This window comes from Uloborus diversus, chromosome 10 (genome assembly GCF_026930045.1).
Source record: "Uloborus diversus isolate 005 chromosome 10, Udiv.v.3.1, whole genome shotgun sequence".
NCBI lineage: Eukaryota > Metazoa > Arthropoda > Arachnida > Araneae > Uloboridae > Uloborus > Uloborus diversus.
The window spans coordinates 73,069,798-73,091,192 of NC_072740.1; the positions used below are offsets into that span (position 1 = coordinate 73,069,798).

At 33.0% G+C, this 21,395-nt stretch overlaps 1 protein-coding gene across 1 annotated transcript in view; it reads left to right on the top strand.

Annotated features, from left to right (window-relative positions):
• Positions 1–21,395, top strand: part of LOC129231378 (aryl hydrocarbon receptor protein 1-like) — a 198,980-nt gene that overhangs the window by 76,569 nt on the left and 101,016 nt on the right. The window contains exon 2 of the mRNA XM_054865675.1: positions 6,775–6,965. Within this exon, the coding sequence (XP_054721650.1) occupies positions 6,775–6,965 (191 nt within the window). The remainder of the gene's footprint in view (positions 1–6,774; positions 6,966–21,395) is intronic.

Genomic DNA, 21,395 nt, shown 5'->3' on the forward strand with positions numbered 1-21,395 from the left:
ATATATATATATATATACTAAGAATTATTAACATAAACTGTACTTTTAACCTGGACAAAAACAAATTAAACTTAATTGAATCAAGCTTCACAACTTAGTTCAATAGGCGCCATAGACAGCACTTTGATACTGGTGGACTGGCTATAAGTTTAATAGCAATATAAAATTTGAACAAGAAGGAATTTTGGGATTTTGATTCAATTTTACGTTCTTTCTTGTTCAAATATTATATTGCTATTATATATATGTAAATAATCATTGCTCCACTTCGTACAATGCTATTTAAAAAATTTATAGGTTTGTTTTTCACTTCAACGATGGGCAGATTTCACTTTATTAAAATACTAATTTGTGTGAGTATTGCTATATATTATTCATTTGTATTGTTTTTCACTTCTTTTCATTGTTGATAGTTTAACTTAAAGTTTACGTCTTTTGGCTACTCACCATGAAACCATACGATAGTGTAATCATGAAAAAAAAAAAAAACTATATAAGTAGCAATCAAAAGAGCATATAGAAAAACATGTTACTGGAAGCATAAATAATTTGCCCTAGTGTCCTCTTTAAAAAATATAAAACCTTAAAGTATGCCAAAATTTTAAGAAAAGTCGTTAAATTTAGTGAGTAATGGAATACATTTTCCACACGCCTTGCGGATTGATGTAATGCCATTTGCAGACCGTGAGATCCTTGGTAAGAACTTGGTACCTTCAATTCCCCCCCCCCCCCCAAAGTCTTTAAATTTGGCGCTTTTCATAAAACTTCGGCTCACTTTCAAACCTTATAGTTTGATAACGGGGGCCACGAGAGCAAATCATTTTTACGTCAAAAAATGTCCCAATAGGATCTTTTGATTGCTACCTAGTTTAATTATTTTCATTATTGCACTATTCGTGCGGTTCTCTGGCCAGGTTAGAATGTAACCAATATTCTTTGTCTTGATTGGAGAAATAATTTCGCTCATTCCGTAACAGCTGTTGTACATTTGCTGTTTTTGACTGAAAGTCTGAAACAACATCTTCCGATTTTTACAAAATAATGTTAAATCTTTAGGACATCAATGGTCAATTCTTCATCGGTTGATCTTGTTGACAAAGCGGGCACATTGCAAAGTCCTTTATTCGAATGTGGTTTGACGAATGCTTTTGCCAAAAATCATGAATGGTTAGGATTCCGAAAACCTGAAATTTTAGGTAAGGAAAAACAAATACGATTTTTTTTCTCTGTAGCAATGGAATATAGCTGTTATTTGTAAAATAATGTCTGTAATCGCACGCTTCTTTCTTTCTTTCATTTTACTTGTCAAAATAAATATTTTTTCTCAATATGTAATTGGAAGCCATTATGCTACGGGACCTCGAAGACTTTTATGGTAGGGCATTATTTTGTTAAGAACATTAATGGTAACGTTGAGTTATATAGAAGCCAGTTTCTGTAAAGTTTTCTGTTCATTGTCAAAACGGCTGCAATGTGAGTCCAATGGAGCCCAACGTTAGCACTATAAAAGTTGAAGAAGCTTCTTATTAATCGTCTTCTTACATAAATAAAGAATAATACAGTAAACTCCTGATTATCGGCGGTCGGATTATCCGCGGTTCATATTATCTACGGGTCTTTTCAAGATTTTTTTCTTAGCAGTCATTAATTTTTTTTTAAATAAATGATTGTATTATCGTTCGATTTTAGCTTTTATGTATATTTTTTACATTCAATGTTAGTATATGAAATGTAGCAATGTTTCTAGCCATAATTCAAATGCATGTGTGAGTATCGTTCATATATTTTAGCTATTGTATACACTAGTATCTTTTCCATTCTATTATTTGGATTATCCGCGGTTACCGTGCAACCCTATTCCGCGGATAATCGGGAGTTTACTGTATTATTATAGACCGACGTTGCACGAATAATTTTCAGTTTGGGAAGCTATAAGCATACAACCTTATTTAAGGCTGTGATTTTGATTTTTCTCAACAGCAAGTGAAATAACGCAACTCTCACAATCACATTTAATCACAATACTTCTCCAAAAGGGATCAAAATTTAAAACGAGTTTGGAATAGGCTGCCAACTTCAGCGTTTATATAAAACGCATTTTCAGCTGCGTCGTCTCTACACACATGTAGCAAGGGGCTATGTGGAAATCTTCCATGCATTGTCTGTAGCCGAAGTTGCATTATTAAAAGCCAAATTTAGAAAATCTTACCTATTTACATTCCAAACATAACAAGATATTTGTTATATTAATATCAAAGATATTTTGGGACGAATGTGTTTCTGATAGAGTTTTCTACATTTTCCCGATAGTTGCTTACTCATTGTAAATATTTTTAAATATTGTGTTTTGTTCTGCCCACCCCCTCCTCTCTCCAGCCATCTGAAAATAAGTTAAATTTCTGTTAAAAGCTAATTTCTACCGTCATCAGTCGTACAATATTTCGTGTCTCTTCAAAACATATAAAATTTCTGTTAATTCTCTTGCTGTTTTCTATGCGTCGGTGTTTTTTTCTGCTATTAATAAGTACCATTTGCTAAATTTATGCTGTATCTAATGGCTAGTTTTTTGTTTATTAAAACGTAATCTGTCGCCAAAGTTTAGGTTTCTTAAAAATGTTTTTAAAAAGTAGTTTAAATTCTTGGAGCAATAGTAATTTTTTAATGTACAGAAATCAAACTCATTTTTTCATCTTCTGAAAATCCTTTCCTCTTGACTAAAAACTTGTGTGCAACGTAGATGGTCAGCTTTTCAAAACTTCTATTGAACGCTTTATTTTTCTAAAAATCTGAAAACTTATACCTGTTTATTGCTCATATTATACATTCCGGTTAACCTTATACCGTTTTAGCTTCCAATAAAAATGTATCAATTTGAATTCATTTTCTAAACCTTGTTAAAGGCAGCTTTAGAAATTTTTATCAGTCACCTTTTATTACACGTATGCATTAAAGTATCTGCCCTAAAAAACGTTATTCCCTTCCTTAGAATTTTTGTTAATTATAGTTTTTTTCTTCACCATATAGTACCCAACAGAGCTTTTGTCCTATGAAGGTTAAAATCAATTTTACAATTTCCTTAAACATATCGATGCCTTTAAAATACTGCCGTTTCGGATCTAAGCAAATCTCACTAAACTGACAAAACTTTTGAGTAGTCTGAAATAAAAAATTAAAAAAAAAAACTTTCTTAAAAAGTTTCTTTCTTTTTTTCTTGCTTTCTTTTCTTTTCAGATTGTACCAACTTTTACTTTTTGTTCTTAAACACGATTTCAAAATCGCTCTCTGAACAATTTCTTTTTTTTTTAACTGTATTCATTAAAAACTTTTCTTATAAATTAATTGAGTAGAATTGTTATCAAACATTTATTTGAATCACATTTATTAAGATACACCTAACCGATTTTGATCCTAATTTATTTTAATCATGTCTTTTTCGTAAAATGAATTGCTCAAATATCGCGTCCCAGATACAATAGTCAAGTTTAAAGTTTGATTAATCATTTCATTTTCAAACAATGACCCAACTTTAACTTCCGTACTCAAACAATTAAATTCGTCTTTTGAACTTCTGTTAATCATTTCATCATCAAACATGTACCATTTAAAAGTTTTTGCCCCAAGCAGGTGAGACCCATCAATTATAATGCAAATTTACCGCCGTCAAAGATCCGTCAAGCGCTGCATCCAGACTTGATATTCAAGTAAAATAAAACACTTCAGACACCACTGACTTGGATCGTGTCGTCTCATTGTATTTGTGCAGGGGTAACAAACAATCTTCTTCAAGGTGTACGACCAGTAAATGCTATTCCAGGCACTAAATAAACGACGTGCTTTAATATGTTGTTTGAACGACTGGATTAGAAGGATAATAACCTCTGGAGAATAATGGCTACCCTGAAGAAGAATGAATGTTAAATTGCTTGATGAAACAAAACAAAAGATGGTGCCTGTTAAAGTAACATTTTAAACACTTGCAGCTTTTGTTTTTATCAACAAAAGTTTTCGCTGTTTCACATTGTGCATTGCTTTTAATTATGATTTGTTTTATGCTTAGAGCGCTCAAGGAGAGAAGGTGTGTAGGTTATTCGGATTTAGTAGGATGGTATTTGGCTGCATGTCATAGACACCCTTGTTGACACGAATGTGCAAAAAAATAAAATAAAACAAATGCAGCCTCATATATATATATAATAGTCAAATCACTGATCGAGTAACGCTCCTGAAATCACCAACAGTGAAACTCGCTCCATGGCATGATAATTTGATAATATTTTTTGGTATTGTTGACATGCAAAGCAATGCTTTATTTTGACGAGGCTGAACTGGATTAACTGTTAACTGGTAAGACTAATTTTAGGAGAATGGGTAGTAAATTTAGGTCAAAAATGAACGCTTTCTAATGGAGTTTAGTTTAGGCTTAATCGAATGGAGTTAGGGTTAAAATTTCAATATCAATATACAGTGAAACCTGTGTAAGTTGACCACCTGCGATGCATTACTTTAGTGGTCAACTTAAACAGGTGGTCCACTTACAAAGGTTAATTTATATGATAAGGGCTAATTCCGTGCCTGAAAAAAGTGGTCAACTTAGACGAGTGGTCAATTTACAAGGGTGGTCAACTTCACAGGTTTTACTATATCACCGAACAGACAACTGCTTCGTTCAAATGTAGAAGCAATTTTCACCCATCATGCCTAGACGGATGGTTTTCTGTTATATAATAAGACAAGAAAAAAAAATGCTTCAGAAATATAAACCTCCGTCGAGCAGTGGATTGATAACAGATCAAAACCAATTATGATATAAAAACGTTTTTAAGTGAGAGAATTATGAGAGGCCATGGTATCTAGTTACAGTTCGAATAAACTTTACTACTTTTACCGCACTTTTATTTGTTATTAATTTCATCCTCAAAGCTTTTTTTTTTGTAGTTGTTTTATCAATTTTAATTTCCCGATTAAATTTTACGTTTAACCTTTTGATTAATCTGGCTAATTTTAACTTTTAACGGAGTCTTATTTGCATAATTTATATACGTGTATGCATTCCAATAAATCTCTGTCCACTTCAACACCAACAATGAACTTTTCCAGAAGTCCTTTCTCCACAAATATATAGCTAAGTTTTTATCCCAAGAACCGCTCTTCAAACAATGGCACGACTTTCTGTTTCAGGTTGCTTCTTTTTTGCGAACCGCGATTACTGACCCTTCCGTTACCGAGACGATTATACGGTACGAGCACAAAGAAGAAGCAATCCATCTCTTTCCATTGGGAGTAAAGAAAGAAAAGAAGCAAAAAAAGAAAAGAGGATAAAAAGATCTCGAAGCCACAGAGCTACTGTATGGCAACGTCATGATATTACTGTATGGCAACGTCAAACGTTGTCATTATAAACTTGCAGCATATTTCAGTATAGATACCTAGCAATTCTACTTTTAGCTCCAGAAAAGGGGTTGTGTGCATATTCAAATCATTTTATTTGACGTTTCCGTTTGAATTGCTATAAATTCTTTTCGATTGAGAAAAGAAATATGCAAATGCGTTTGCAGGTTAAACCATTACACATTAATAATTTTATGGAATAAAACTTCTTATGATATCATAGCAAAAATTAGTTACACTGATCTGCAAAAGCTGATCAGATTTATAAAAAAAAAAATCTAAACGACTTATGAATGAAATTTATTTTAGTGTAGATGCAAAGGTAACTAAGCGATTATCTTTGCATCGTATATAGATTCCGTGTAAAGCAAATTTTGGGTCAAAATTTGAACTGAAAAATTATCTGTACGTTATTGCAGCTCGAAACATTTTCTTTGATGTGTGTAAATTCAAATTTTAGTCTAATTCTTATTTGCGAAACATTAACTCGAGAAAAAGGTAACTTCGAGGTCGTCCGCACAGACCAAAAAGTCAGCTCATTGCAGGTACTTAAGACCACGATAACAAAATTTTCTAAAAAACATATAAGAGGGGGGGGGGAAATCATTGCATGTAGAATTTTGGAGCTGCTTCTTACCAGGTGCAAAGCTGGCTAGTTCTGAGAGAGGTAGTGGTCAAATGCAGATAGTAGTATGAAAGGCTGCTATTAAAAATCCCTACACATGGTAATAATCCGAGTCATACAGGGACACACTATACAGGGCTGCTAAGAGCTAAGATGGGACCTATTATCTATTTGGTCGTCGAACACCCTTCCTCCATCCTCCCCATAAAACTAATCCTACTCCGATTCCGAGCCGGACCTCAATAATGGCCGGAACCGCAGTTTCTGACTAAGCAGACGAGATTGGTCTCTCGTCAATCCTCTGGCTCTATGAAATAGAAAAAAAGTCTATTTGCTCGTCTCATAGAAAATTTTCCCTTTATTACTTTGTTTTTCTTGGCCCCTAGTGCATTCCATCAATTAATTTTCCACACATATATCCATCTGAAGTTCATGAACTTAACATAATATTCAAAAACACGTTTGAAACAGCTGTAATCGTGATGTTCGTTACTATGTGCTATGTTGGTTTTTCAAAATGTGACAAGACATGTGTAACCGTAACATTCCGTTTAAGGTGAGGTCATTGTAAATCATTTAAGAGAACGTTATCTTTTTATAATGGCCAAAGCTACTTTAAATTGGACTGAAACAAACCTTAATTTTTCATAAATTCTCCTTAGCTTTTATCGGAAACAATTTCAGAAACGTTACTGAATAAATTTTATTGATTTCTGAATGCAATCTATGTCAATTAACTAATTCTGATTTTTTTCTTGCAGCGTACGGGTTCCTCCAAAAGATGGACAGACGAAATCAAATCCTAGTAAACGGCATCGTGAGCGACTCAACGCTGAACTGGACACTTTAGCTAGTCTTCTTCCCTTTGAACAGAGTGTATTATCTAAACTGGACAAACTATCAATACTCAGATTAAGTGTTAGTTACTTGAGGACGAAAAGCTATTTTCAAGGTTAGTTTCATATTTCTTATGCATATACCATTGTGCTTGAAAATGATATTTTAAATTCTAAATTGAAGACCTCGGTGCTAGAAAAGGACTACCCAGTTTTAAAAGCTTACAAAAAGAAAGTTTTATTAAGTTTAGTAATTACAAAATAAAGGAACGCCTTACAAATTTATTTTTAATTCTTTTTCCTTTATATTCAATATCATGTCAAAATTTAACGCAATCAAATCAATTTCTATGACATTTTAATAAAATATAATGTTTCCTTGTATAATCAGTTGTTACTCCTGGGAGCTCTCCCGTCAACCAGAAATGGAGCTGTCCCCTTTTTTACCCTGAGGTTTTCAATTTTATCCGAGAACAATGTCTTAAAAGTAATAACAGGTGACGCACCATATTCGACTAACTGCCGAAGTCCAAATAATTGCTATATTTAGTATGGTAACTGCTACATGGGGTACATAAACAAGTTCAGTTAGTATACCTATGTTCTTATATTTGCATGAGATAAAGTAATACATTTATTGCAATATTTTAGAGTATCCATATAAAAATTTAGTGACAAATTGAAAAAAAAAAAAAAACTCAAAGAGTTGTTCCTGATGCCTTTCGCACATCTGCCAAAAATGTCCTCTATAATTTCATTATAAAAAAGTTACCCACCCTGGCCAAGAATGTAACAGGTCAAAAATTTTCTTTAGATTGTTATACCAAAACTTGACTGACCTTCACAATACGATATTAGACGTAACTGAAAACATGTTGTAAAAATAGCTCCATGCTTTCAGTGATGGTGAGCAATGGCCTGTTAAGAACACTACTCCTAATGTTATAAAAAGAAGAAATTGTTACCTAAGATATTTCACTTGCAGTAGGACATGGTTTATCCGAATGCTGATCAAACGAAACATTGGTTGAACGAAAACTTTCACGTTTGGAAATTAAAATGTGCACGTCAAAGTCCTCTAATGGCTGCTAGCAAGGGAATGTGGGGCGAAGTGGAATAGTTAAGATAACTTACCTTTTCAAAATGGACAAATTGAGAATTTGTTTTGAACATTGTAGCATATGAAGGACCAACAGTGTATTTTATGATAAAACTTGGACTGAAGCAATATTTTTTATTTTTGGCAGTAAATTAAAAAAAAAAAAGATGGCATTAAAAAAAAAGTCTTTCTTAGGGAACAAAGTAAAAGGTAAAATATTTTTTTTTAATTCAAAAATATTTTGTCTTTATATTTAATATTACGTTAGACTTAATCTCAATCAAACCAATTTTTTTTTTAAATTGTCGTTTATAACTTTTGAAAAAGTAAATGAAACACTGGGCCCCGCATGCACTTGACTAATCCTACATAACATTCAAAACAAAAATAAGCTAAATATTAAATGAATAAGTTCTGCAACGAATATTAAAAGATCGCAATTAATATTTAAAATTGCAAGACATTCTTAATTTTGAAATGAGAAAAATAATTTTTTCCCTTCAACAAAGTATTACAATATATCTATCAATTTTTGAAAGTTGCTTAGATTATCATCTGCTTTGATCTTCAGAGATTTTTTTCCTGACTGGAATAGACCACAGGTGTTACTACATAGTTAAAATACTATCAAATAGGTGGCGATAAAACAGGGTAAATATTTAATCATTTCAATTTGCTCATCTATTTCACTTTGCCGCACATTTCCCAACTTCCTTTCGTCAGAGTGAATCTGAAGCAAATGCAATTTCTATCTTCTTTTACCAAATTGCGGATTTAGTTTAATGGTCATTTCAAACTGGACTAGTCAGCTGTCTATTTTATTTGCAAGTAATGTGATAAAAAATGTAGAGATTTTTATGTTTTTCACTTTATTTGTTTCACCTTGAAATTTTTTCCTTTATTTAATTAGTCATTTGAAAAATCAGTAATTTCAGTCTCCATCTGTTTCGCATAATTAATGTTGTACTTTTATAGTGATAATGATAAGCAAAAATACACGTAAGGTAACTATTCTATTAGTTGCTGTTTTGACACTTTCTTCATAAATTGGTGAGAGGATAACAAGGTAAGAATAATAATAACGTAATTAGAATACTTGTATTATGGATCATTCTTCAAAAAGTGTAACTTTTCTGTCACACGCCTTTTACAGAAAAAGTTTTAAGGAACAATTCATTTAACAATGATTTTTAATTTCATCAAAAATATATCTATTTAAACCTGCCAACAATTTTCGAATAATAATTTTTATTTTAGTATATTTTTGGTTCACAACATGTGAACTCTCACCTCTGTAGCATGTCACACACCTTGTGTGACTGTTTATGTTGCTTAATAACTTGTTTAATTAAAAGTACGTACAGTAGAACTTCTCAATAAGGGACACTAAGGGGACCAGATATTTTGTCCCTTAAATAGAGGTGTCCCTTATTCGGAGGTGGATGAATTGATGCGTGCCGTGTACTTAGCAGTTTAATATCACAATAAACATTAAATATTAACATTTAAGATTAAATACTGAAAATGTTTCATATATATGCTAAATAAAAAATACAATTATTCAAATTTCTAAGTTTATATTATTTTATTAATTAAAATTTAATCAAACATTTTGTTATGGCAAAGTTTTGCAGCATACAGAGATACTTTTGAAGTAATTCATTACATGCACTTGCCTTATGTTATATAATTTATAATGTAATACTATGTAAATTACAATTAATGTTCAAAGTTTAAATTATATATACCAAGCTATTTAGTTGCTATGCACCCTCCGTCGTCCCAGAACCTACTTGAATAAACTGTTAAGAGGGCAAATCATGCCTGTTAATTTCAGCATGTTTTTTTACAACATATTACTTGTTTCCTTCAAATATGTTCATGTCAAACTTACCTCAATTAATTTCTACAGGAAACGTGAATCTTGAATTTTAGTAAATCCACTATTTCTAAAGTGCTTATATATTATTTTTTGCTTTGTGACTGTCCCTTAAACAGAGTGTCCCTTAATTAGAGGTAAATACATGGAAGTCCCCATTCAAAGGGACTGGGACCAGAAAAAATGTCCCTTAAATAGAGGTGTCCCTTATTCGGAGGTGTCCCTTAATGGAGGTTCTACTGTACTTATTTATTTATTATTCCTTTCACTAGTGTCTCAAATACTAATTGTTTAAGTATATTTATTTTTTTAATCTTGTGTTTTATTTTGTTTTAGAAGGACAAGGGGTCACGTCACACAAAAAACTCTCACCTCCGTTACCTAAACACAAAATGCCATTCCTCATTAACACATGGCAGTAATGACATCAAATTTTATTTTCCATGATACGAGGAAGCCCCCTTGTTTATTTTCAGCCATAATTGAAGTTGTGAGATTTTTGACGCAAAGCAAGAAGATAGATTTTGCTTTAAAAACTTAATGTGGTTATTCTGACTTCTCACCTCGGTGAATTTAAATTACAGGGATGTAAATTAATGTAAAAAAAGAAGTGAACATGTTTTCATATGCTTAACATGTGCAGATTGTAGCAACGAAGAAAAAAAAATCCATGAAAAATGTATCTATTAGGCCTATATTAATGGAAAGATCCTCACCTCTGTGAATCTCACCTCCGTGACAGACCTTATCAATGTCATTATTTCTGAGGTGAAAATAAATGATGAAGGGGAAATACATCAATAATAGGCATTCTATCAAAATTATAAATTGCCAGTATATCCTCAAATTTAATAAATACTATTTTTTAACATACATTTAAAACTACTAACTAAGCCATACTTTAACTAAGAGAGCTTAATATTATATTCCCATTAATCATTAAAATAGCTGAGTGTTTGCACAATTAACAAAAATACTACTTTGATATTAAATTGGCCTCAATTTTTAAATATTAAAAGTTTTTTTCTTTTTTTTTATTTTCGTGAACAAGGCATTATTTTTATTTTCTTTATTTATGAGTAAAATAATTGGAACTTAGCTGGGCCATTGTTTATGGTTACTTCTAAAGAAAAGAAAACAAAAGGTTTCGAAATTGAAAAATATTTGCGTTCAAAAGCTGCATTTTCTGGAGAATGACCCATATAATTTATTTGAAAATACTGGGTCGAAATCATCGAGAAGAAATAAAAGGTAGAGAGAGTGAAGCCTTTTACTCTTGAAGCAAATATTCTAAGTCACATTATAGCATTTGAAGTAAAGTATTGAACGAAATCTTTTTTTTTTCATAGTATTACGCAAAACATGTCGTCCGTTCGTCGTAGTTGAATCCCGTGATTTGGGACCTTTGCTTCAGCTTTTCCTAAGCCAATGAGTGAACTTGCACCCTCCAGTTACTAATTCCTGCTCTATGGTCTAAATACGCATTTTGTACGAAATTTGGCACCCGTATGTAGCTCATATTTCATTTCAGCTTATAATCTCAGTCTAAACACGTCTAAATTGAAAAGCTATTGTTATGGTACCCAATGAAGCTTTCTTTTGAGACAAACTAGTATGTGTGTGTCTGTGTGCTTTTTGTATCCGTTATTCAATTTTTTCCTGTGTGATGTCACAAATTTTTATAGCAAGTGGTAAATGCTTAATTGTTTCCTTCTACAAAAGTTTGATGAACTTTCTCACTCTAGAAACTAATATGCATATTTTATAGTGAATTATTTCATTGGTTTCTATGACCCTAGTCGCTACAGGTGGTGGCAATATACCTCATGATAGACCAAGAGCTGACCCCCCAAAACACGATTTATCTCTTTTATGGCTTGTGGCCGGTTAAAATAATAAAAAAATGCAATTTAAAACTTTGGCTCGAATCCCCCCCACTAATTTTGGGTCACACGGCTGCGTGGGTGGATGAAAGGTCAAAAAAATGAAAAATATCAAAGTGATGAGTTAAATGGCTAAAAACTATATAATAGCATTAAATTAATAAGAAAAAACCCGTAGCTAATTTCCCCCCCAGCTATGTTGGGGCGAACGTGGTGCCCCCCAGGGGTAAAGTATCGATTATTAAACTTAAAAAAAAATGATCACTTTCGTGGGGGGGAATTTTACAGGGTATTAGTTTCATTATTTTGATTGCCAAAAAAAATTCCCCCCCAGTAACTATGGGTCAATTTGTCAAAAAAAAATTTTTTTGTTCCTCTTTATTTGGTTCAAGTCGAGTATTATTCGAACTTACGCATGACTGTTTAAGTTGCAAAAAAAACCCCCAAAGTTTGAACGTTTTTTCATTAAAAAAAACTCGTAGCAATCCCCCCCCCCACACCTATGGAGCGGGTTGCTACGCGGTGCGCAGTTTTACAACGTGGTGCCCCCCCCCCCCAGGGGTGAATTGTCGATTGATTAAATTAAAAATAAATGATCACTTTCGTGGAGGAAATTTTACAGAGTATACATTTAATTGCAAAACAAAATATCTCCTCCCCAGCAATTATAAGTCTACTAGCTGCATTGTCAGGCGTTGCACGGTCTACCTCAAAAATGTACGTGTTTTCAGCGTTCCAAGCATTTTATACAATTATATAAATTTTCTCGCTTTCATTACATTTCTTATTGCTGCTCCACTCTTATTAGTCAAAGCGCAATGTTATATAGCCTATAGCCTTCTCAATAAATGGACTATTCAACACAAAATGAATTTTTCAGTTCGAACCCGTCGTCTCTGTAGACCAAGAGCTGAGCCCCCAAAACACGGTTTATCTGTTTTATGGCGGGTGGCCGGTTAAAATAATAAAAAAATGTGATTAAAAATTTTGGCTCTAATCCCCCCCCCCTCCGCCCACTATTTTCGGGTCACACGCTGCATGGGTGGATGAAAGGTCAAAATAAAAGAAAAATATTAACATAAGTGAAATGGCTAAAAATTATATAATAACATTAAATTAATTAAAAAAAAACACGTAGCAAATCTCCCCTCCAGCTATGTTGGGGCCCCCCCGAATGTGGGAGCCCCCCCCCCAGAAGTGAATATCGATTGTTAAAATTAAAAAAAAAAAATCACTTTCGTGGGGTTGGGGATGGGGAACTTTACAGGGTATTTGTTTCATTATTTTGATTTCCAAAAAATCTCCCCCCCCCCAGTAACTATGGGTAAATTTGTCAAAAAAAAGTTTTGTTTCTCTTTATTTGGTTCGAGTCCAGTACTATTCGAATTTTCCCATGACCTCTTAAATTGTAAAAAACAATTGCAATTATTTATTCGGTAAAAAAAACACGTAGAAAATCCCCCCCCCCAGCTATGTTAGGGCGAACTTGTTGGCCCCCCAGGAGTGAATTATCGATTGATTAAATAAATAAAAAAAAAAGATTACTTTCGTAGAGAGGAGGGATTTTCTCATTCAATTCATTTTATGTTGAAAGGGTTTACATTTGATTGTAGCAGGAAAAAAAATCCCCCCCCCCCCAAAAAAAAATGTTTTTAATTTAAATTAGAAATTTTGAAATATTTTTCAAAATGAAAGGAAGCAATACAGCGTCCGTACATCTGCTTCTACCACTGTGTGCTCAGCATGAAAAGAATGAAGGGGAAAGTATACGCCTGTGATGATTTCTTCTTGCTATTTCGAGGGCAGTTTCGTCAGTGATCAACTGTAGCCAACACAGTGAAGTCGTTATAGCTGTTGGTTTTTCTTTTCGGAGCACGCTGTACCGAATCCTTAAACTGAAAACGTAAAAAAATCCTTTTTTCAAAAATATATTTTGATGTTTTTATATTATGAGTGTTTTAAAGGGTAATTTTAAGTGTAGCCAGCCACCAGATAAAAGATAATTTAGTATATTATCTCCAGAGTATACATTTAATTGTTTTAATTGCAAAAAAAAAAAATCTCCCCCTACCCCAGTAATTATGAGTTTATTTCACAAACAAAAGTGATTTTATGTTAAAATTGCAATAACGACGTTTTTACTTGTAAATGTTAATGCGTTAATCCGATGCGTTAAATGAATTTTTAAAATAATAATTTGGAAATTCATATAGATTTATTTACCTTCAGCATATTGGTTGTGATAGTGTCTATCTAGTTTGATAAAAATGTTCTTGCAATCTCGATGATATAAATCTGCTTCTGTTAAGAACTCGGAAAAATCTAAATCACGGAATTTCAGTTTTCAGTGTTTTCGAATCTTTGAAACTTTTATTCCTTCAAATAAAGTTTCTGTCAAAACATTATCTTTTATCTGGTGGCTGGCTACACTTAAAATTACCCTTTAAAACACTCATAATATAAAAACATCAAAATATATTTTTGAAAAAAGGATTTTTTTACGTTTTCAGTTTAAGGATGCGGTACAGCGTGCTCCGAAAAGAAAAACCAACAGCTATAACGACTTCACTGTGTTGGCTACAGTTGATCACTGACGAAACTGCCCTCGAAACAGCAAGAAGAAATCATCACAGGCGTATACTTTCCCCTTCATTCTTTTCATGCTGAGCACACAGTGGTAGAAGCAGATGTACGGACGCTGAATTGCTTCCTTTCATTTTGAAAAATATTTCAAAATTTCTAATTTAAATTAAAAACATTTTTTTTGGGGGGGGGGGATATTTTTTCCTGCTACAATCAAATGTAAACTCTGAGAAAATCCCTCCTCTCTACGAAAGTAATCTTTTTTTTTTATTTAATCAATCGATAATTCACTCCTGGGGGGCAACAAGTTCGCCCTAACATAGCTGGGGGGGGGGGATTTTCTACGTGTTTTTTTTTTACCGAATAAAATAATTGAAATTGTTTTTTACAATTTAAGAGGTCATGGGAAAGTTCAAATAGTACTGGACTCGGACCAAATAAAGAGAAACAAAAAACTTTTTTTTTTGACAAATTTACCCATACTTACTGGGGGGGGGGGGGAGATTTTTTGGAAATCAAAATAATGAAACAAATACCCTGTAAAGTTCCCCATCCCCAACCCCACGAAAGTGATTTTTTTTTTTTTAATTTTAACAATCGATATTCACTTCTGGGGGGGGGGGCTCCCACATTCGCCCCAACATAGCTGGAGGGGGAGATTTGCTACGTGATTTTTTTTAATTAATTTAATGTTATTATATAATTTTTAGCCATTTCACTTATGTTAATATTTTTCTTTTATTTTGACCTTTCATCCACCCATGCGAGCGTGTGACCCGAAAATAGTGGGCGGAGGGGGGGGGGGGATTAGAGCCAACATTTTTAATCACATTTTTTTATTATTTTAACCGGCCACCCGCCATAAAACAGATAAACCGTGTTTTGGGGGCTCAGCTCTTGGTCTACAGGGACGACGGGTTCGAACTGAAAAATTCATTTTATGTTGAATAGTCCATTTATTGAGAAGGCTATAGGCTATATAACATTGCGCTTTGACTAATAAGAGTGGAGCAGCAATAAGAAATGTAATGAAAGCGAGAAATTTTATATAATTGTATAAAATGCTTAGAACGCCGAATATACGTACATTTTTGAGGTAGACCGTGCAACGCCTGGCAATGCAGCTAGTAGACTTATAATTGCTGGGGAGGAGATATTTTGTTTTGCAATTAAATGTATACTCTGTAAAATTCCCTCCACGAAAGTGATCATTTATTTTTAATTTAATCAATCGACAATTCACCCCTGGGGGGGGGGGGGGGGCACCACGTTGTAAAACTGCGCACCGCGTAGCAACCCCCTCCATAGGTGTGGGGGGGGGGGGATTGCTACGAGTTTTTTTTAATGAAAAAACGTTCAAACTTTGGGGGGTTTTCTCGCAACTTAAACAGTCATGCGTAAGTTCGAACAATACTCGACTTGAACCAAATAAAGAGGAACAAAAAAAATTTTTTTTGGCAATCAAAATAATTGAAACTAATACCCTGTAAAATTCCCCCCCACGAAAGTGATCATTTTTTTTTTAAGTTTAATAATCGATACTTTACCCCTGGGGGGCACCACGTTCGCCCCAACATAGCTGGGGGGGAAATTAGCTACGGGTTTTTTCTTATTAATTTAATGCTATTATATAGTTTTTAGCCATTTTAATTCTCATCACTTTGATATTTTTCATTTTTTTGACCTTTCATCCACCCACGCAAGGCCGTGTGACCCAAAATTAGTGGGGGGGATTCGAGCCAAAGTTTTAAATTGCATTTTTTTATTATTTTAACCGGCCACAAGCCATAAAAGAGATAAATCGTGTTTTTGGGGGGGTCAGCTCTTGGTCTATGAGTTCCTTTTGCTCATGTAAAAGATTGTCAAATTTGTTTAAGACAAAAAGTTATTACCAAGGAAAAAGTAGTTTTCCTGAATACTGTTTTTTATGGAAAAACTACTGACCATAAAACAAGCATATTGTGTTTGCACTGAAAAATAATAATAATAATAAAAAAGAAAAGTATCGGTGAAAGTTATTATTAAGGAAAAACATAATTTCAAGGGTGATGTTGCGGAAAGAATAGGGGAGGTACGAACACTACTTGTTCTGAAATTTATTCTTAGAGTAACGGCCTTTTCTTCTATTTATCGTTTGCGAGGTTGGGATAGTTATTAACCAAACACTTTCCTCTTATAGTGCAGCGATAAAACTTAGCTGAGTTGCATTTTTACAAAACTTTCATATATTCCTCGAAATAATTTTGAGCACAAAATTGCAGCGTTTCGTTTAGGGGCCAGCAAAGTAATTTTATGTTTTTGTGGTGATTATGGTTAAAGATGAATTACATTAAACACATACTTGCATGAATATTTTAGTTTTTTTTGTTACACGTGCTTCCATTCTCAGCAAAAGCCACTCAATGCGTCAGACTGAACAGAAAATAATTAACTAAACTGGGCATTGGGGTTAATTTTAGGCTGCCAATATGAAAACGTTTATTATCTCAACCAAAAGACCATTTGGCGAGCAGAAAGGTATATTTATCAGCCTAGTGTCTTTTCATAATAGGTGTTTCTTGCATATTTAGTTACATAGAGGTAATAATACTATTTTATCTATAAACGGCAATAAAGCAGCAAAATGTAAAATCTATATCTTGACTAAAATCGCCATTTTCACTTTATTTTGACCGCCGGTTTCTACCTTACGTATAATTAGAGGTGTACACACATCCTATATAATCTACCTTCAATACTACTTACAATATAAGGTACCCTTCACTTACAATAGAAGGTGCATCCCATATAATATACCTAACCTACAATAGAATGTGCATCCCAAATTATTATTGCTCTGAGCTCGTACCCTTATGTGGTTAAAATCAGCATTTTTGATTGCGAGAATAATTACGATCAATATATACTAAGATTGATTTGTAATTAATTCAATGGTTAAAACTTACTAAAATTACTTAGTTTTATTTATGATATGTATTTCGTTTTTTATAACTCATAACCTCGGAAATCTTAACACCAGAGGTAAAAATTTTCATGTAGTTTTTCAGTGATTCTGCTTTGAAAGTTATTATTATAAATTCGCTACATTGATTATGCACTTTTTCTTCTGAATATTAAAAACATGTTAAAATGTTTATTATTTTATATTACAAAATGTGTTTATTTTTTGAACTTCTGGCCTTGGCATTTTAATAACGAATTATGTTTATAACCGAAGTATATTAATGAGTTTTGTGAGGATGTAAATGCTAGTAAATATAAGTTTAGACATGAGAGTAGTTCAGTAGGTACAAGTTAGATCAAATTTTATTTTCCAAGTAAAAATTAATTTTGCTGAATGATTCTTTTATTTTCTGGAAAAAGAGAGACTAATTTAAGGGAACGATTTTTTAATTACTAAACAAGGTATGCAGTAATTTTCTTTATAGCTGATTTCAGTGAAAGAGTGAAATAGGCACAAAACACCGCCACAGCCTGGCTTTTATTTGCCATGACTGAAATGACGATTATATAGAAAAGTGGATAAAAGTAGTGTTTTTCTAGTTTCTATGTAATAACGCTACGAAAAAATAGATAGACGCGTTTTAAAGCGGTATTATCGTATTAGAAAAGAAAACACAATCATATTTTTCTAACGGTAAGCTTTACTATTAGGATTACCCTTGTACAATTATTTGATTATTACTATATAAAAATATTTGTCCTAATGTAGAGATGTAACGGTTAGAATTCTTATCAAATGCTAAGTTATTACGTGGTCATTTAAAGCTGTTTTTTGGGCTTTTTTTTGAGCAATTACGAAATGCTTATTGTTTTCACTTGACGGTTGAATGATGTCCGCGTCCGTCCGAGTCCTTTGATATTTATTTTTCTATGCCTATAACGCAGGCGTCCGTGTGTCACGGAATCGAATTATTTATAAACGACCTTCTCGTTTTTACACAATCTTTTTCACTCAAAAGCAGTATCCAGTCCACTACATCCAGCATCCAACCCCTGGCATTCATTCGAATTTTAACATCTTGAATTCAAATTATGATTGCCATAAAAGCCATGAGTATAAACAAGAAACCCAACGAGTAGGATCCTATCGCAATTCGTGATTGCGAAAACATAATTTGAATCAAAAATCTCAAAATTCAAAATAACTTTAATGTTTTATTTATTTTTTTGTGCGGTATATGAAGATTTCAACCAAGATAAGGCATAAATAACGAAGTTATTTTTAAAACAAGTGTGAAGTAGTACGTTCAAGTGGTTTTGGATCAGTTTACAGAAAAAAGTTTGCGCGTTGTCAGATTACGAAAGATAATGGTCATATACTGAAAAAGTTTTATACGTAAAATCAGAAAAACTATAAATTAAATTTAAAAAATGCTCCCATGCGTGTTTGAAAATCAGATTATAAAAGGTTTGGCGAGATTCAAAGTAGCTGCTGTGTCTTGAAGCCGCTAAAAGAAGCAATTCCTAGCTATATCGTAAGGTTTTACGGTATTTTCTACGCGAGACTTTTCATGCAGTCCCTATCCACCGCATGAAAAAATAAATAAGTAAATGGGATCGCGAGAACTATTTTTAATAGCTACTTTTGAGGTTTTGGACATTTTTTTTCAATGCAAATTTTTTTTATGCTGTCTGTATCCACCGCACGAAAGCAGGTTAGAGTGTACTGCAAAGTTCACTAGTTCACTCAGCCTACTGCAGATAATAATCGTCCTTGCGCACTTACCTATTAATTTGGCTTTGACTGTGCGATCTGAATGCTGCATATTTTCCCTGAAAGATTTCAGTTGCTCTCAGTTGCCATTTTCAGCTAAATTCCGCCTCCCCCCGCCGCAGATCCCGCTTTGAAAAAGATATCCTCCTACCAGAAAATCAACTAACGAGACTTTAAATGCAGAGACGAACGTAACCGTGTTATTACTTTCTCCATATCAATTCAAACAGGAATATTGTACCTTGAGGGGAGAAAGTAGTGTATAATTTAAGGAGAAGACCTGCGCTAAGGAATTTCCGTAAAAGGTAATAAATCTCTGTCAGATATCCAATACTATATCACGAAGTTACTTGAATCCTATTGGAGTTTTTTTTCTCCCCATTTTAGTCTTCATACCGTTTGCTGAATATATAACTGACGAAACAAGAAAAATATAAGTCAGTGTCTCTTATCTGGCATAATATAACTATAGTCATTAGATGACTAGGAGTGATGACTGGGAGTTGAAAGGGCTATCTACAGAATACAGCAAGGTGAAGAAAAGGAAAATAAGAACCCCCCCCCCCCCATCTTGCTATTTGAAGTTTGATGACACTGTATACAGTTTTTTCCTATTGCTTGCCCTTTCAAGCACTCCTCTAATATGATTAGATTGCAGTTGCTCAAACTGCTGAAACCATTATTCTAAAAGAGGAACTTTTTCCGAAGAGGTCACTTTTTGAAATCAGTACTTTGCTGATTACATAAGTGCAAGTTTTATATTTGTACTATTAAAAAATATCGTGGTGAGAATATGCTACAAGTTCGAAACTACAAATCAGTTTTTTTTTTTCATTTTGCTTTGAGAAAAACTCCAGAAAGTTATGTTTTTTTCGGGAGTGTATTTGGGGAAAGTTTGGGGGGGGGGGGGGTTGATTTAAAACGTCAATTATCTAACATTTTTGAATTTTATTTAATTAGAGGCATTTATGTTTCTTTTACATTAAAAAAATTCAACAAAAGTGAAACGTTCTATTTCTTCCGAATTAGCAGTCACCTAGTTGTAGTACTCAGCCGACGGTATATCGTCGCCTGACAGCAACAGTAAAGCATGTGGGTCATTCCTCAAAAAGTAACTTTTCTGTCACACGCCTTTTACAGTAAAAGTGTTAAGGAACAATTCATTTAACAATGATTTTTAATTTCATCAAAAATATATCTATTTAAACCTGCCAGCAATTTTCTAATAATAATTTTTATTTTAGTATATTTTTGGTTCACAACATGTGAATTCTCACTTCCGTGGCATGTCACACAACTTGTGTGACTGTTTATGTTGCTTAATAACGTGTTTAATTAAAAGTATTTACAGTTGGCTCTCTGTTTAACTACGCTCTATTTAACGACTTTATCTATTTAACGACGGCTTTTTACGGTCCCAGATGTTCCACTATATAGTGTTAAATGCATTCTATTTAAGGATTTAAGGACGATTTCTACTTAAGGACGATTTTTCGTGGTCCCTTGAAAGTCGTTAAACGGAGGGCCAACTGTATTTATTTATTTCTTATTCCTTTCAGAAGTGTCTCAAATACTAATTGTTTAAGTATATTTAATTTTTTAATATTGTGTTTCAGTTCGTTTTAATAGGATAAGGAGTTATGCCACATAATAAATTCTCACCTCCGTTACTTAAACACAACATGCCATTTCTCATTGACATGTGGCAGTAAGGGCATCAAATTTTATTTTCCATGATACAAGGGAGCCTCCTTGTTTATTTTCAGCCATAAAGAAGTTGTGAGATTTTTGTCGAAAGACAAGAAGATAGATTTTGTTTGAAAAACTAAGTGTAGTTATTGGGACTTCTCACCTCCGTGATTTTGAATTTCCGGAATGTAAATTAATGTAAAAATAAAGAAGTGAGCATGTTTTCATATGCTTAGTATGTGCAGATTGTAGCAAAGAATAAAAAAAAAATATTTTCCTGAAAAATGTATCTATTAGGCCTACATTAATGAAAAATTCCTCACATCCGTGACAGACCTTATCAATGTCAAAACTTCTGAGGTGAAAATAAATGATGGTAGGGAAATACATCAATCTTAGGCATTATACCAAAATTAAAAATTGCCAGTATATTATCAAATTCACTAAATGCTATTTTTAACACACATTTGAACCAAAAGGATTACTACTAATTAATCCGTACTTTAATTAAGAGAGCTTAGTATTAGAACACGAATCATTAAAATAGCTCATTGTTTGCAAAATTAAGAAAAAATTCTACTTTCATATTAAATTGTCCTCAATTTTTTAACATTAAGTTTTTTTCTTTTTTTTTATTTCCGTGAACAAAGCATTTTTTAATTTTTTCAACTTTATTAGAGAAATAATTGGAACTTA